Raw genomic sequence first — 18,949 nt, 5'->3', positions numbered from 1 at the left:
GAGAGAGAGAGACACACAAACTCGGAATTACGAGTGAGACAGAGAGAGAGAGACACAAAAACTCGGAAGGACGAGCGAGACAGAGAGAGAGAGAGAGAGAGAGAGAGAGAGAGAGAGAGAGACACACACACAAACTCGGAAGGACGAGCGAGACAGAGAGAGAGAGAGAGAGAGAGAGACAAACTCGGAAGGACGAGCGAGACAGAGAGAGAGACAAACTTGGAAGGACGAGCGAGACAGAGAGAGAGACAAACTCGGAAGGACGAGCGAGACAGAGAGAGAGACAGACACACAAACTCGGAAGGATGAGCGAGACAGAGAGAGAGAGACACACACACACAAACTCGGAATTACGAGCGAGACAGAGAGAGAGAGAGAGAGAGAGAGAGACACACACAAACTCGGAATTACGAGCGAGACAGAGAGAGAGAGAGAGACACACACACAAACTCGGAAGGACGAGCGAGAGAGAGAGAGACACACACACACAAACTCGGAAAGACGAGCGAGACAGAGAGAGAGAGAGACACACACACACAAACTCGGAAGGACGAGCGAGACAGAGAGAGAGAGAGAGAGAGACACACACACAAACTCGGAAAGACGAGCGAGACAGAGAGAGAGAGAGAGACACACACACAAACTCGGAAAGACGAGCGAGACAGAGAGAGAGACACACACACACACAAACTCGGACGAATGAGCAAGACAGACAGACAGAGACAGACAGGCACTCAGGAGAACCAGAGTGAGAGGAGGTATAACAAGGAAGGAGAGAAAGAAGAATTGGGTGAACCAGAGTGAGATATGGTATGACGAGGAAAAGAAAGAGGCACTCGTTAGACCCAGAGTGAGAGAGGGTAATACATGGAAGGGGAGAGCAGAAGGATATTAAGAAACATAAAAATGTTACAGCTCTCAGTAATTCAGTATATTATATCCTACTGTCCAGCGTATTATACAGCTCTCCGTTATTCAGTATATTATATCCTACTGTCCAGCATATTATACAGCTCTCCGTTATTCAGTATATTATATCCTACTGTCCAGCGTATTATACAGCTCTCCGTTATTCAGTATATTATATCCTACTGTCCAGCATATTATACAGCTCTCAGTTATTCAGTATATTATATCCTACTGTCCAGCATATTATACAGCTCTCAGTTATTCAGTATATTATATCCTACTGTCCAGCATATTATACAGCTCTCCGTTATTCAGTATATTATATCCTACTGTCCAGCATATTATACAGCTCTCCGTTATTCAGTATATTATATCCTACTGTCCAGCATATTATACAGCTCTCAGTTATTCAGTATATTATATCCTACTGTCCAGCATATTATACAGCTCTCAGTTATTCAGTATATTATATCCTACTGTCCAGCATATTATACAGCTCTCAGTTATTCAGTATATTATATCCTACTGTCCAGCATATTATACAGCTCTGTTATTCAGTATATTATATCCTACTGTCCAGAGTATTATACAACTTTCAGTTATTCAGTATATTATATCCTACTGTCCAGCATATTATACAACTCTTATTCAGTATATTATATCCTACTGTCCAGCGTATTATACAGCTCTCAGTTATTCAGTATATTATATCCTACTGTCCAGCATATTATACAGCTCTGTTATTCAGTATATTATATCCTACTGTCCAGCGTACTATACAACTCTCAGCTATTCAGTATATTATATCCTACTGTCCAGCATATTATACAGCTCTCCGTTATTCAGTATATTATATCCTACTGTCCAGCATATTATACAGCTCTCAGTTATTCAATATATTATATCCTACTGTCCAAAATATTATAGCGCTCTCAGTTATTCAGTATATTATATCCTACTGTCCAGCGTATTATACAGCTCTCCGTTATTCAGTATATTATATCCTACTGTCCAGCATATTATACAGCTCTCCGTTATTCAGTATATTATATCCTACTGTCCAGCGTATTATACAGCTCTCCGTTATTCAGTATATTATATCCTACTGTCCAGCATATTATACAGCTCTCAGTTATTCAGTATATTATATCCTACTGTCCAGCATATTATACAGCTCTCCGTTATTTAGTATATTATATCCTACTGTCCAGCATATTATACAGCTCTCAGTTATTCAGTATATTATATCCTACTGTCCAGCATATTATACAGCTCTCAGTTATTCAGTATATTATATCCTACTGTCCAGCATATTATACAGCTCTCAGTTATTCAGTATATTATATCCTACTGTCCAGCGTATTATACAACTTTCAGTTATTCAGTATATTATATCCTACTGTCCAGCATATTATACAACTCTTATTCAGTATATTATATCCTACTGTCCAGCGTATTATACAGCTCTCCGTTATTCAGTATATTATATCCTACTGTCCAGCATATTATACAGCTCTGTTATTCAGTATATTATATCCTACTGTCCAGCGTATTATACAACGCTCAGCTATTCAGTATATTATATCCTACTGTCCAGCATATTATACAGCTCTCCGTTATTCAGTATATTATATCCTACTGTCCAGCATATTATACAGCTCTCAGTTATTCAATATATTATATCCTACTGTCCAGAATATTATAGCGCTCTCAGTTATTCAGTATATTATATCCTACTGTCCAGCATATTATACAGCTCTCCGTTATTCAGTATATTATATCCTACTGTCCAGCATATTATACAGCTCTCAGTTATTCAGTATATTATATCCTACTGTCCAGCGTATTATACAACTCTCAGTTATTCAGTATATTATATCCTACTGTCCAGCGTATTATACAACTCTCAGTTATTCAGTATATTATATCCTACTGTCCAGCGTATTATACAACTCAGTTATTCAGTATATTATATCCTACTGTCCAGCATATTATACAGCTCTCAGTTATTCAATATATTATATCCTACTGTCCAGAATATTATACAGCTCTCAGTTATTCAGTATATTATATCCTACTGTCCAGCATATTATACAGCTCTGTTATTCAGTATATTATATCCTACTGTCCAGCGTATTATACAGCTCTCAGTTATTCAGTATATTATATCCTATGTCCAGCGTATTATACAACGCTCAGCTATTCAGTATATTATATCCTACTGTCCAGCATATTATACAGCTCTCCGTTATTCAGTATATTATATCCTACTGTCCAGCATATTATACAGCTCTCAGTTATTCAATATATTATATCCTACTGTCCAGAATATTATAGCGCTCTCAGTTATTCAGTATATTATATCCTACTGTCCAGCATATTATACAGCTCTCCGTTATTCAGTATATTATATCCTACTGTCCAGCATATTATACAGCTCTCAGTTATTCAGTATATTATATCCTACTGTCCAGCGTATTATACAACTCTCAGTTATTCAGTATATTATATCCTACTGTCCAGCGTATTATACAACTCTCAGTTATTCAGTATATTATATCCTACTGTCCAGCGTATTATACAACTCAGTTATTCAGTATATTATATCCTACTGTCCAGCATATTATACAGCTCTCAGTTATTCAATATATTATATCCTACTGTCCAGAATATTATACAGCTCTCAGTTATTCAGTATATTATATCCTACTGTCCAGCATATTATACAGCTCTGTTATTCAGTATATTATATCCTACTGTCCAGCGTATTATACAGCTCTCAGTTATTCAGTATATTATATCCTATGTCCAGCATATTAAACTGCTGCTAAATGTTCAACATAACATGTTGCCCCAACATCCTGTACTACTCACCCCTTCATGGTACCACCCAAATCTCAAGATTCACGTCCACTGGGTGCGGCTATACTACCACACAACAAGCAATGTGGGCTACAATTGGTCAATAGCACTACTGTTGAGGTCACTGATTGGCCAGGTTTTGTCCTAATCACCACTGTTATCTTAACAAGTCTGATCATAAACAGACAATTAGAAATTAAAAACAATAGACGGAAGTCATTTCCCATTTCTTGATGCTTCTGATTGGGTAACTTGATAGTTGCAAATAATGAATTTCAAACTAAAACATTTAAAGTGACTCTCGTACCTGGGGTCGTTTCCATTGCATTGTACAACTGGGTAGATAAATAAACTATATTTCCTGTATTTAAAACAGTACAACATTATTAGAGATGGCTAAACTGGAGGTCTCACAGACAAGAACAACGGCAATGACTGGTAATTGGTACATCTATTACTCACAATTCCAGGATCAGCACCATCTCTGCTTTGCTGGCGAAGACATCGTGTAACCTCATGATATTGGGGTGCTCGAGCTGCTGTAGGATGAAGACCTCCCTTTCCACCTGATCGCGGTCCAGCCCCAATCGGCTCCCTTTGCACTTGCGCGTCTTGATGAACTTCCCGGCATAGAACGTTCCTGTACATTTCTCTCTGCATTTCTTCACCTCTCCAAAATGACCACTGTAGACCAGAGAGAGACTCAAAATGAGATACACATCAACTTTATTTGTCCTTTGCATTTTCTAAAGTCAGTATTGGGAGCTAGGTGTATAATAATATTCCTGTCGCAGGAATGTTCCTAGCTTCTATAAAAACTTGTTGCTAATTGCTTACAGAGATTTGGAATGTACATACAGGCGATTTAACAGTCACCTCCAGTGCATTGTCCAGGATTCAAGATGTAAGCACCAGAGTGTCAACAGGGCAATGCATCATGGGAAAATGTCTATTCTCCGGGTTGAGTGATCTAAGACTTTGCCGAATAAACTTTGTTGGGTTTGATGACATGACATAATCACACATGACGCAATGAGAGTTTTCACTGCAGAGGACACATTCGTTCAACAAAACACAGATTAACTTCCTCAAACAGGAAAAAATAAAAATAGAGGACAGGTCGAGCGAGTGGATGATTAAGCACATACACAATAGGAAGAGGATACTGAAGATAACATTTCCTGTTCATTTAGAACATAAAGCAATAGAAACAGTTGAGAACTGGCTTCTGTACTTGAAATTCTGTACAGCTGTTTACCTGTCTAACTCGGGGTTATGACAATCCGGTCAACATGTTCCCCATAACATATCCTACTTGAGGACAACGTAGGTTATAAGTCCTTATCTAATCTGGAAACCAGAGGGCGGCCTTATTGATGCAATATGAATTTAACTTTTTTTTTTAACATTTTTCCCTTATTAGTGAGAGATACAGATGCCTGTGTTCTTGCCTATTATACCCAGGCTTTAGTTTGAGCTACTAAATTATTGAGCGGTTTATACATATTTCATAGATTCTAGCACATGCTGAACGATAACAGATCAAAGTAGACTCGGGAGGACGAAGCGATACAAGGCAATGTGTTTTATCTCCACATTGGGCAAACAGCGACTCTACAATGATCCATATCCCGTAATACTTAACTTCTTATTGTAAACGCTACACACAATGTAGATACCATGATTTATTTTGGCTCATTATATCAGGGTGTCAGACGCCTTTTATAATCTTCGTTAGATCAGCAATGTGTGTTTGACCCCATGTTTGAACAACTTATGTACAGAGATGTCCAATTTACTGTTCCAAGTAGGACTCAAGTTTCATTGAAATGAGAGCAGCCCAGAGACCTTACTGGAGGGGGGGGTGGGGGGGTGGTCAGGGCCAAACACAGGATTTGTAGAGGGGGCTTTCCACACCACGCCGTCAGTGGGCGTGACCAGCATGATCGGGGGAGTGGCTATAATTTTAGACAGTGCTTGGCTGCTCTCCAACTCTTCCTATCCCCATAATATACATGGGCAATGCTGCGTGCACTACTGTTAGGTGCACGCAGCTCTCCCTTTTCAAGCAGAGCCGTGTGAAGCAGGAGCAGGGTCCAACCACCTCAATTATACAGTGCCACAGGCTTGGAGGGGGGTTTCCAGGCACTAGGAACCCCCCCCTCGGTTTGCCTATGGTGGGAGAAGAAACACCAACTACGAGGAAAGGAGCCTGTATTGTATGATTGAAAACAAGCATCTGATTGGTTTCTTCATGTTGCAATACCCCACGCCAATTTATTAAAAAAAGCCTGCAAGTGTTGAAAATGTTAAATTTAAGAGAACTGCCATTATGGCGAATAGAATATATATATTCTCTATAATGTCCAGTTGATAGGAAGCGTTACGTGAACATGGGTGAATGGAACTTTTCATTTTTGCTAATAATTGTTGTGTACCGGCTTCAAAAAGTTGAAGATCTGATTGGCTGCTTGATGTCAACTTGAAAGTCAATTAGAAAGGACAGACTATCCATTTAGATGAATTGATTAACTAGAGTGCGCCACCTCTTCTCAGAATAACCATATCTATAACCTACAAAAAGGGCCACAGGAAGAAGCTGCGGACCGCAGGTAATAGCTCGGATGGCCGTCTGTCGCCATCAATGACCTTGGGGTTAGTTTGTATGGAAAATTTTTGTGAGATTGTATTGGAATAAAAATAGTTTAAATTTAATATTACTGGTACTTTAAAGCAAATAAAGCAGTAACAGACAAAACTTAAGTTCTTTCATATAGTTAGACAGACTAAGATACGGATGGAGCACATTCCTGTGGTCAAACGTCTCCGGCACGCACGGCACTGAGAAGCAATGTGCTCCATCTGTGCACCACTTGGAGCCTGTATTCCAGATGAAGAACAGGTACAGGATTTATTATACCGGTGGTTTGGGACTTGGGGATTTCTGGATACAATGTATTTCTGTTCAGACGTGTGCGCCATTTGGGTTATGCTGCAGCTCACTCCAACGACTCCCATTAATGTTTACTGAATACGTAGAATTCATCTGTTCTTGGCGATTGTACTTATCTTGCTTCCTTGTGAGTTCTACTCCCTATTCCTTGAACCTGACTCCTTGACCTGCTCCTTTCTATTCCCAGTGTACATATTTCCTGGTAATTGACCTTGGTTTGTTGACTTGGACTGTGCTAATGAGCTGCCGGACTGAACTTTCACTGAACCAATTTTCTGTCTACACCCCTCATATAGCTCTTGAGTAAACTTTTCTCCAATTTTAAAAGCATCTGCAGAAAGTGTTACCACTATATAGATAGAATAGTATAGTAACAACAATAATAACAACAACAACAACAACCACCTTCTGGTATCAACCCTTACCTGCCCAACTTTTCCAGAAGCTCGTAGACGTCTTCAACGTTCTCATGCTTAAACGAGGTCATATTTGGGTTAAAAACTTCGTCTTCCAAGGTTACAACTTCCTCATCTCCTGAAAACCTGAGGTCCCCTTCAGAAGGCTGAGAGAAAAGAAGTCACGGTCAGTTATGGAAGACGAAACATTTGTCATTGCCGTTCATACTTTTGGAACAAGACTTGGGACATGTGTCAGCTGAAAACTGTCCTGATCAACTCACTGGCAAAGTGAGACAGCTGAAGCCAAAACCAGATGAGCGAAACGCGTTATGCTTAACAATTCATCACACTGTACACTTCCCTGAATAATCACATGACTGATACCATGATGATCTCCCTGTGTTATCATATGTAATTAATTTTTACACATTACTTGACGGTACTTGTGAAGAATTAGGGAACATTTGACATAGAATTGATCCGGCGAAAGGTCTTCCGCTTAACCTACATCCCTAACCTTGTGGAATTGAACTGGTGGTAATTATTCATGCATTAGACAGAGAAGTGAAAGAAAGAAGATTCCACCAAAGAATAGATCTTCTGTAACGAGAGAAATTCTTGCTATTTTCGTGAATATATCTCTATGACTCAAGGCTCTGTAGTCACCAAACATCTGTGAGACATGCGCCACAACTTTATTTGCTTATTAATTTTTACATAATACCAGAGGTAAGCCTACGAATGTGAGGCACTTACACACCTCTAATAAAAAAAAAAGATTTGAATTTAATAGCAGTGCACACAGTACCAATGTATTGTAAACCATAGTAACCAATCAGACATTAGCTTATATCAGTGCAGAATATACTACACAGGAGGTAGCTCATATATGATTGGCTGCTACAATCTGATTTGATAGCCCCTGTTGTTCTATTTATGAGATCACTGAACTCCGTTTATTTAGCGAAATGCCAGTTGTTGTAACTGTTAGAAACAGTTTCATGCTAAATGACCATATAGTATGAAATGTAGTGTATAAAAATGAATTAATGCATTCGGCCTTATCTCAGCCTTTACAGAAACGTGGGGCAGATTTTTTTTTCAATGGGCAAATGGACAATGCGGCGTGTGGGCCCATTTACGGCACCCTTAGGCAGCTTTAATGACAGGGTTATTAAAGTCGGAAAATGAGGTGCGATAAATCATATTGCATTGAACTTTTTATCCAATCATTTGGCAGATGTTTTTTTGTTTATTGAGGACAAAGAATTATTATTTATATTATTATTAGTAATAGTAATATTAATAATAATAAAATTACTAGCAAAAAAAGTTTTATTCTCATAAAAAAAAAATCAATATATTATCTATTAGCAATGATCTTGTTGAGAGTTGGTGCAAATATTTGGTCATAACATAATAAAGTTAATTTTTTTCAATGTCCGATTTGATATATCATTAGGGGGTCATTTGAGAAAGTACAAAAACGTGGTCCCGCAGTGCAGACGCGATTTAGGGACCTCATGCAACTATTTTTTGTGTGATCGCGCACATTTATATGGGAAGCACATGGAGTATAACATCAAAATGACGACAACTGCTGTAGGCGAGAACTTTACGCCGTCAGATGGTACCAGGCGGGGGTTCTTTGCTAAATGTGAATCGCCAGCAGGAAGCAATCTATAGCCCAGGTAGCGACATTACTGGTTAAGAGTCGCAGCTATCAATCACCTTCTCTGGCCGTGATCGGCACCTAACACCACGGGAGAAATCATCCCCTTTAAGATTGAGCATGCCCACAGAAATAAAATCCGTACGCCGGCATAAATATTTAAATTTAGTCGCATCTGACTCTTGCTACCTCCGTGCAATGGGAGAGGCGCCTGAGGCAGACCCACGCGGAGACGCAGATACGCTTGTCAGTAGCCGTATCACTCGCGGGCTGGTGCAAATACACGCTGAGGATGACGACAGTCGACCAGCAATTGCCAGCCACATCTGATTGACCGATTGTGAATTCAGTGTTTAATGCATCGATCGTGCCTATGTCATTTGATTTTGTGGGTGTATTTTAGAATTAAGTTTTTGCTCTTTTAAATCGCAAATAAAGATTATACCTTTATTATAAACAAACAAAGGTTATAAAAACAATGTGCTTATGACTTGGATGGGTATAAGTAGCCCGACATATACCCTCTGCTGGAGCAGATTTGGGCACATCTTGCGATACCTACGCCTCAGCATATGGGGAGAACACAAAAACAGATGGAACCTTCACATATTTTTCTACCCAACACAAACAAAGAGAAAAACAAGGTTAGTGTCCATTTAATCAGTGGCCCAGATTAATTTGCAAGGCTATACGGAATAAAGGAGACCTGCCAGCCGTCCCAAGGTTACAGGGCTGAGAAACACTCTTATTTTTGTACAGAAACACTGAAAAGAAATCAATTTTCCGGTTAATATTACACGCTGGGAGTCAGTGCTGCACTGCCAGTGATGGAAACAGCGGAGAGAAGCGTGTATTGATCTGTGTACACACAAGCCAGTTATGTGGCTGAGCAAAGCAGAAGGAATGCGATGATTTATAATGCAGCGTGACCGTCGCAGTCCAGCGTTGGTTGATTAGGGGCATGAAGGAAGCCATGCATAAGTTGCTCAATTACACCTCTTAGCTCTACGTCCCAGAATCCTCTGCTCATTGATATTAACATTACCGCTACAAATGCCACTTTCTCCTCGGTAATTCAGACTACTGATCAATTTTTAAGACTGGTTCAGTACAGGAATAAGGAATCTATTCATTAAAATGACACAATGAGCCCCTGTAAAACACACGGCTTTCATGGTTTGGCTTTTCAACCATGGGCTTATCTCGTCAGGCAGAGCTGTATTAGAAGCTTTGTGTTGTATCCCAGGAAAAAGAAAATGCCTTGCTCAAAATAAATGATAAGACCGTGGGAGTATTAAACAGAAGAAAGATAAAGTAAGGTATTTAGTAAAAGTTGCGTCACGACATTTGCTAAACAAATCAAAGTTGTCTGATGGTATTAAAACCCGCTTTAACAACAAAACACACACGTTGCTGTAAGACTATGAGGTAAAATATTTGCAGAAACAAAATGTGGTCATGTTTACTTTGAATATTTCATTCTAAGAGCTTATTTACTAACACTAAGGGGAGATGCAGTATTGCCCCCTCATTAAATGACACAATACCTGTATGAGGTTAACAGGACAGTGGTGGGTGGATTGATTAAGTGGCTCTGTGGAAAGAGAACTTATGGGTTAAATCCCTGGAACGTAGAACATCAGAGAAGGACAATTAATCTCCGAGATTTCTACTCAGCTAGAACAATCATCATTTGTACCTATAGGGAATGGGAGGGGGGCACTAATTTTTTGACACAAGTCCCAAACACATCAACTGTTTATGCCATGGTATTGCAGGCAGCGGATTTCGTGGCAATTATTCCTAGCAAGCACCCAAAGGCTGTGATTAGAGCGTACTAGGGACATATGTAACGTCCACTGGGAAAGTCATGCTCCCATTGGGTTAACGAAGCAGAATCACGATCAGCAGTTCCAGCCACCGATGGACAGCAGGGCCCAGCCACCGTTAGCGCGCAGGATTGTGCTCCCTTAAAGAACAGTCTCACCTTCGGCCCTCCCGAGTCACCCCTTTCCCCCATAGTGGCAAGAACTGGTGTCCTGCCAACCGCTGAAAATACAAAAGATTGATAGTTACGGTGTAGTACTCACATATGTTCATATAAACTATATACAGGAAAGGTGTTTCACATGTTGATGAACGGTCTGTCTGTACAACCCAGTATGGTTCTATTATCGTGCGTGTTCCCAATTGTAAAGTGCTACGGAATATGTTGGCGCTATATAAATAACTGATATAGTCAAACTGTCGACACTGAAACTGGCGACCGCCAGACTGTTGATGCCAGAAATCAAAGTGGCGCCATTTTAACGCCGTAGCCGCACTGGACCCGTCGACATTTCTAACCGGCTACATGTTGGCGTCAACAGTCTGGCGCTCAACAGGTTCAGCATTGACAGATCTTGTCTAACCCGATAGGGATATCAATCATCTCTAGTTAAATCTCCCATAATGCAACACTCACCACGCAGTAAATGTAACACAACCAAGAGGGCTAAGACAATGACAGGAATGTTCTGTAGTGCCGAGAGAGTAACCTCGGCCTATAGGTCAGGTTATACAGGTATTTCTAATTTTCCGACCCCTTTGTGTAATGAGATGTAATGTCATATAACAGCATTACAATTAGCAGAAAAAGCATGTGTAACAATAATAACACTTTACAAAAACAAACCAAAAACAAGTCAAGTAGAAGAAAAGATAAAATACAAACAAACCTAGTCTGTATAAACAGGAACTTAAATGTCCAAAATAAACAGGCGTTATTGTATTATGCAGTAAAACATTTCTGCCACCATTATAACTATAAAAATTTGTCAAGAAACGGCTAGAAGAAGTAGGTCAAAAACTCGTGGCACATATTCTATAAAAGTGGAGGGATCTGAACACGGTCTGAAAAAAGCCTTACGTGACGACTACCTATTCTTACACTGTATTTTACTGAAAAAGAATTTAGAAGTAAAAAAAAAAATGTCCTATTATTCCTTAAATAAAAAGTATTTTATGCCACACTAAGAAAATAGACTAGTTACAGTCACTATTGTATCTAAACAGGATCATTTCCTACGTTTTCTAATATGGAGTCACTTCGTTAACTAAACTACACTCCCTCTGTGCTCTTGAGCGACAATCCGAAAGATTCTAAATGACCGTTGTTTGCATATTTCTGAGAGAACTGACATCTCCACCTTGAAAGCAGACAAGTCATTTCAAGTTACAACAAAGATAGTACAAGTTCAACACAAGGGCTGGGCAGTGACTTACGCTTTCAGCTCTGTAGTTTTCAAAACATGATCCTTTGAACCCTCCGCTTTCTCGGTGTGTCCGAAACCGGACGGCTGATGCCGACTTTTAGTGGCCAATCGATCGGAGGTCTGGAAGATTGACAGTATAACGGAGATGTTGAAAGACACAGACAAAAGCGATTTGGGTGTGCTGAGAAAAGGTTTTGACTCTGACTATAAATAAACACATTATTGTTATGGATTGACATTTTATAATTATAATATAATAATAGGCTTCAAGTTTATGACCAAGAGCAGGGGGAGGAGATTATACCGGTGTAATTAATGCCGATATCAGTACATACCAAAGTAAGGTAAACACGTGTTTATTATTTCACATGGAGACTAAAATAGATCTCACCTTTGGGAGTAGCCTGCCAAGACGTGAGCACATTACCTTACAAGAAGCGGTGTTTACAAAGTGTTTTAGCGATATGTTCTTCATGAAGGAGAGCAGTGAGCAAAGTTTGGTTCACGAGTGGGATTCTGGGTAAATCTGCAGTAAACAGGATAAAATGGCAGTTGTGGGAAAACAATTACCTCACTCCGGGAATGTTCAGCAGAATAGATGTCGACTATTCAGGAAAAGCCAACGGAATGTCGTGTTTCACACACACGGAGATTTTCTGCATGAAAGAACATAATATACATATGAGCTGTGTGTGGATTATGTCTATTAAAAGCAACAACATTAGAAATAATGGTAATATTCAACTGAAGTGTAAGTCACAAAGCCATAATAAGTACTGAACTCTCCTGCCTCCACCCGACCCATTATCTGATGGCACTAAGGAGACTTACACAGACCGGTTCAGTGACGAGAGCGTCTTGTCTCTCAGCCACGGTCACTTGACTCCCTCTTTGTACAGAAAAGGGAGCTGGAATCCTCCCAAATCTATCACCTCAAAGAGGCTCTGTGTCAAAATATATTATAAGGGTTTAGAGACACATGGCAGAGGTCTAGTGCATGCTGGGAAAAGTGCCAAAAGATGGTTCTCTCAGAAACGGATACCGTAATAATGACCCAACATTTGCATAGAGGTACAAAACATTTACCTGTCTCCTAGTTTTAGTACACAGATATCATAAAACGGATCTCTATTCTCCTCCTCCTAATACGCAGACATCACAACACAGATCATGTAATAAAAATAGTAACAAGTACAACCAGTAGCGAATGATGCAACTTGTATATGATATATCATGACAACTACAACTGCCAGTTTCCAGGGCATCAGTTTGTACAGTGATCTGTAAGAATTTTAATTTTCACCCTGACCCCCTCCATTCTGCCCCTTCAAATATAATGCACAATATTTTTTTAATTACATTAAAATTATTAAATGTTAGCATTTTAAAAGTTTTTTTTACAGCCCCACCTCATATAGAAGGGGTGAATATTGCCAGTTTACAAAAATAAACCAAGCTCTACTGCAAATCAAAGTCCCACAAGCGGCCTCACTCTTTGGATGTTTGACACTGCAGTATCCCAACGCTGACACCAACCACATCTTCTGCGCTATTGAAAAAAAAAGGGGTACTGGGGGAGTTTCTCTGTCAGAGAAATATCTGTGATTCTGTTCTCCAAAATAAAAATAAAAAACACAAAATAAAAAGTAGAGTAAGGTCTTAATCTTGACGTATTCCCATGGGAAAGGCTAATGACAAGGAGTCATCTTTGGGTGGATTTTTGAGGATAAGCGAGTACAAGAGACAAGGACGGCGACTGACGCAGGTGTGACAGCCCCCTCTCCACCTTCACATCTTCATCCTCAGTAGCACTAAAGGTTATTCAAACCTCCGTTCTGCTATACATATCTGGTTTTAATGAAGTTCGAAATAAGTGACAGATTGCTGTGACCCTTTTAAAAAGACAAGTGGAGCGGACTTTCAAAAAACACGGGAACATAAACATTGGTTGGTGGGGAGGACTGAAGAAAAGACAGATTTTAAATAAAGGACGAGTTTGTTGGACGAGTCGTGGGGGCGCTACAAATGTGTTAGCCTAGGCCGGTTTGAACTGTTAATCAGGCCCTGGGTATGCCTAATATGTAGACGTTGGGACATGTACCTCTTTCGTTCCCCTAATGCACATGCATTCTTACATTAAACACAAACAGATGTAATTATCACACACATTTTAATTGTTAATCCATGTGCAGCAAATTATTTATTTCACAGGCTTGGCAGTTAGAATGTTGCAATATTTCAATTAAATAAAAATAAATGAACACGTCACTATGAGTCTCTATTACTGAACGTAATTTGGCAAAGATACGCTAGCTGTGGAAGAGTAACTCCCTCTATTCCTTTATCATTAATTATACTGACAGACACAGGAACAAAGAAGAATTAGGAGAAATAGAGGACAAGCCCAGCGCCCTAGGCAAGAGCCTATTGGATAAATCAGGCCCTGGGCACACCTCCCAACTGTCTGGATTTAGGAGAAAACGTCTACAAACCAGACGTCTGATTGCTGCAATGAACTAGGTTTAACACTACTACACTACCGCCACCAGTCCTGCACTGATGAGTCCAACGCAGGCTGGAACAGTTCTCGTGGGTGCTCTGTGCCTGCAGAAGCCTGTGTCAGGCTCTAAAAAGAAAAGAAAAAAAAAAAAAAAAGACTTGCGTGACATTATTACAGAGGTCCCTTTTGGAGAGGATTATTTCCAACACCATCAAAACATCAACTATTCAAAAAATAATGACAATCTAGTAATGTAAATAAGGACCTGTAAATTTACAAATCGATATAAAAATGAATGCTATATAAAATTTATGTTTTCATTACTCTAAACAGTTCGAGTAAGAAACACACAACAGAAAATGCACGAAAATCACACGCAGGTTAACGGGCTGCATAAAAATAGCCATCAATATTCCTGCCGGAGAAGTGTGAAATGATTCAAGTATTCCGTCACCTCGTGTTAAGAGCTCTGATTGAACGGCAATAGGCGAAATCTACTCGGAGCTCCAGATACAAGATAACATTGTGTCAAAGTGCTTTCATTTCAAACTCGTCCTGGCAGCAATTTAGACCGTAGAGCGGGCAATTGGGGAGAGAGGTATCTGACAAACGTTGGGGGTGGGAAATTCAATTGGTCGAGAGGTGCAACCGGACATCGGCTTGGCCAGCCTTCATATTTCCTCGTACCTCTAGGGGTGCTAAGAAAAATAAGCAAAGATTTTAGCCCCAAGATCACAGCAATGCGTCTGCTTGGACTATTCTAGAGACATCACTGAATTAAATTTCCCACAATTTAAGAGATAAAAGAGATCAAATCAAATTTCTAAAGGAACTGGAGAACCAATCAGAAGTGGAGATATTAATAAAGCTTTCAACATCCGTTAATACAAGTAAAAACACCCTATAGCACCATAGAGCCACCCACATAGTAGAATATCAACTATGGTCCTCTTAGAACGTATATTACGCTGAGGGGCCGCATGCAGAATCCTTCAATAGGCTTACAGTCAGGAAGTCTAGTGTGCATAGTACAAAAATGCTCCCCCACGCTCACAGCTTTACCTATATTATAATATATTATTACAAGATTATATGAAAAGGTATTTTTGTGTTTATCTGGTTATATAAAATGGCGAGGAAATACGTTACTGCGCTCGTCTATAATGAAATGATGGAAGTAAAAACCTTGAAGATTGCATCCACACGGTGGGAGCCAGGTCATAACCAGGAGCAAGGGATTATGGGTAGAGAGAAGCAAATAATTACCTTTCTACTCTGTGTGAAATTCTCTGCACACTGAATAAACAGCAGCTATTTCAGAGAATACAAACAAGTGGATTAAATAAGTATCTAACAGATTCTGACCGCTCTAAAACTGGTAAGCAAAAGTTACGTTTTAGTATTTGTTAAAACAAAAAAAGCCAATGTCTGTTCAGGATCATTAAAGGCAGCAAGATGATGTGCAACACCAGTGTTTTTAACGTGTAGATCATGTAATAAAATAGTAACAACCAGTAGCTCATAGACCACTATTAGGCCGAATTCTGAAGGTCGGGTGCTTAAGTGCCCCTACTGCATACAAACAGTGGAGCAGCCATTTTGTGGGCGGAGTCAGTCACGAGCATGGAGCCGATCCATTCACTCAATGTGATCTCTACGGCTCAGTTGTGTCTCTAGTTCCCAATCAGTTGAATGGCTAAACATTGGTTCAGCCCAAAAAAATGGCCTAAACATTGGTTCAGCCCAAAAAAATGGCCTAAACATTGGTTCAGCCCAAAAAAATGGCCTAAACATTGGTTCAGCCCAAAAAAATGGCCTAAACATTGGTTCAGCCCAAAAAAATGGCCTAAACATTGGTTCAGCCCAAAAAAATGGCCTAAACATTGGTTCAGCCCAAAAAAATGGCCTAAACATTGGTTCAGCCCAAAAAAATGGCCTAAACATTGGTTCAGCCCAAAAAAATGGCCTAAACATTGGTTCAGCCCAAAAAAATGGCCTAAACATTGGTTCAGCCCAAAAAAATGGCCTAAACATTGGTTCAGCCCAAAAAAATGGCCTAAACATTGGTTCAGCCCAAAAAAATGGCCTAAACATTGGTTCAGCCCAAAAAAATGGCCTAAACATTGGTTCAGCCCAAAAAAATGGCCTAAACATTGGTTCAGCCCAAAAAAATGGCCTAAACATTGGTTCAGCCCAAAAAAATGGCCTAAACATTGGTTCAGCCCAAAAAAATGGCCTAAACATTGGTTCAGCCCAAAAAAATGGCCTAAACATTGGTTCAGCCCAAAAAAATGGCCTAAACATTGGTTCAGCCCAAAAAAATGGCCTAAACATTGGTTCAGCCCAAAAAAATGGCCTAAACATTGGTTCAGCCCAAAAAAATGGCTATCTCCACAGTGACAGGTTTAATTTAAAGGAATTTGATAGCCAAATATTGAGGAACAAATGGCAATTATGAGGCAATATAGACTGCAAGCTCTTGGGACACAGCATGCTCTCCGTTTACTCCAGACAAATGGAGAAATGTCCCAAATGTAAGACACGTGGAAGAAAAGCACTAAGCATCGCTAACAGAGAATAATTGTGTTGTCCCTGACAAACATAGCTCTGTTTATCTGACTTACCAGGCCTGTCTCATAAAAATCAATTACTCCAGGCATCTTGCTGACTGTCAGCTGAAACACAGCCGATACGGTCCACAAATTAAACACGTTGTCACGGGCAAGCTCAGGTCCTCAACAGAGAGAAATGCCATCTTCTCATCACAAGATTAATATGCTATGTATGTATATATACATTGTATATTAGGGAATTTACACTGTAAGCTCCAATGGGGCAGGGATTGATGTGAGTGAGTTCTCTGTACAGCGCTGCGGAATTAGTGGCGTTATATAAATACCTGATGATGAATTACAATGTTCTCAAAATGTTTTTTTATTACGCTCGTGTTAAACCTCACTGTTCTGATCTGCTATAAAGCACAGCAACCATTGAAGGTATTAGTTTTAAATACTCTAACTCAACCTTATCTTAGGACGAGGGATTCGAAATTCAATCGAATTTCACCAGTTCGATGGCCACAAACAAATTTTCGGTACAATCTTCAAGGGACTTCAATTCAAACGACCTATTTGAAATTTGCTTCCCGCATTTGAGGTTTGACATTCCAAGTTCCAAAAAATACCAGCACAGATCTATCGAGCTGGAACGTGTAGGAAGCGCCTCTTAACATGAACAAACCTGATCAACCTGCTCGATTTTAGGTCAATTTTTTTTCCCAACCGGATTTCTTAATTTTTTTTAGAAATTCTGGCAACCGCTTGGAGCATCTCTGGGTATGGCTTACTATGTTGTTCATGATAACGTATAGTACAGACATTCTAAATCCGAAGGTTATATATTACCAGATATTGGCATACATACAGGCTTTGCATTACTATGTTTTTTTGTTATCGCTTTGCTTTAATGTTTATTTTTTCATTTGTGCTGCTGTGTTTTGAGTTGCTCTACAGTGCTTATGGATGTATAAACGTTTTTGTATCTAATAATGTGTGAGGAGGGTGTGCTTTTAATAATGCATTTGATACAAGCACCTTTGGCTGCATTGTTCTCCCCAGTACCTATTTAAAGGGTGCTCCACCGGGCTGTTTTTACTTGCCACCCGGCTCTTGGGGCCCAACAGAGTCCTACTATAACAGAACTAACCATTGTTTCTCCTAGTATACCAGGCACTACGTGAGCACTACAGCCAGCAGTGTGCGTTACACCACTGACCACCAGTCTGACCAGTCCTGGCAGGCGTCAGGGGCAAACGCAGGATTTGCAGAAGGGGGTTTCCACACTACGCCACCAGTGGGCGTGACCAGCATGCATGGGGGCGTGGCTATAATTTTAGACAGTGCTTGGCTGCTCTTCAACTCTTCCTATCCCAATATACATGGGCAATGCTGCGTGCACTACTGTTAGGTGCACACAGCTCTCCTTTTTCAAGCAGAGCCGTGTGAAGCGGGAGCAGGGTCCAGCCACCTCAATTATACAGTGCCCCAGGCTTGGAGGGGGGTTTCCAGGCACTAGAACACCCCCCCCCTCGGTTTGCTGCCTATGCATGTGGGCAATAACCTCCAACATTTTTCAATATTATTGCAAATTATTACAACTGCCCCCACCCAGCAGCTTCTTAATGCCACCCCACTGGAAACATTTTCTATTAAGAAGACTGGGTTGCTATTCTTCTCTTTGATAAGCCACAGGTTATACTGACGTGCTTGCTTTAAAACACTTTGTATAGTCAGAACAGCAGAGAATTATTTTAGGGAAGGAGTGTGCTGATTAAGCTCGTACATCTAACCATTTTTCATTTACTGTTAAAAAGGTATCTCTGTCTTTTTATAAGTGGCAGAA

At 40.0% G+C, this 18,949-nt stretch overlaps 1 protein-coding gene across 6 annotated transcripts in view; it reads right to left on the bottom strand.

The window, feature by feature from the left end:
• LOC142108855 (death-associated protein kinase 2-like) overlaps positions 1-18,949 on the bottom strand; it is an 89,832-nt gene that overhangs the window by 15,192 nt on the left and 55,691 nt on the right. For 5 of the 6 annotated variants that reach the window (XM_075192785.1, XM_075192784.1, XM_075192783.1 and 2 more), the window contains 5 exons: positions 12,619-12,704; positions 12,059-12,168; positions 10,782-10,843; positions 7,150-7,286; positions 4,234-4,455 (listed from right to left, as the gene is read on the bottom strand). In XM_075192785.1, coding sequence (XP_075048886.1) covers positions 4,234-4,455; positions 7,150-7,286; positions 10,782-10,814 — 392 coding nt within the window. In that variant the 5' untranslated portion in view covers positions 10,815-10,843; positions 12,059-12,168; positions 12,619-12,704. The remainder of the gene's footprint in view (positions 1-4,233; positions 4,456-7,149; positions 7,287-10,781; positions 10,844-12,058; positions 12,169-12,618; positions 12,705-18,949) is intronic. The other variant, XM_075192788.1, reaches the window with a different exon arrangement.

Source organism: Mixophyes fleayi, chromosome 12 (genome assembly GCF_038048845.1).
Source record: "Mixophyes fleayi isolate aMixFle1 chromosome 12, aMixFle1.hap1, whole genome shotgun sequence".
NCBI lineage: Eukaryota > Metazoa > Chordata > Amphibia > Anura > Limnodynastidae > Mixophyes > Mixophyes fleayi.
This window is presented reverse-complemented; position numbering and strand designations above follow the sequence as displayed.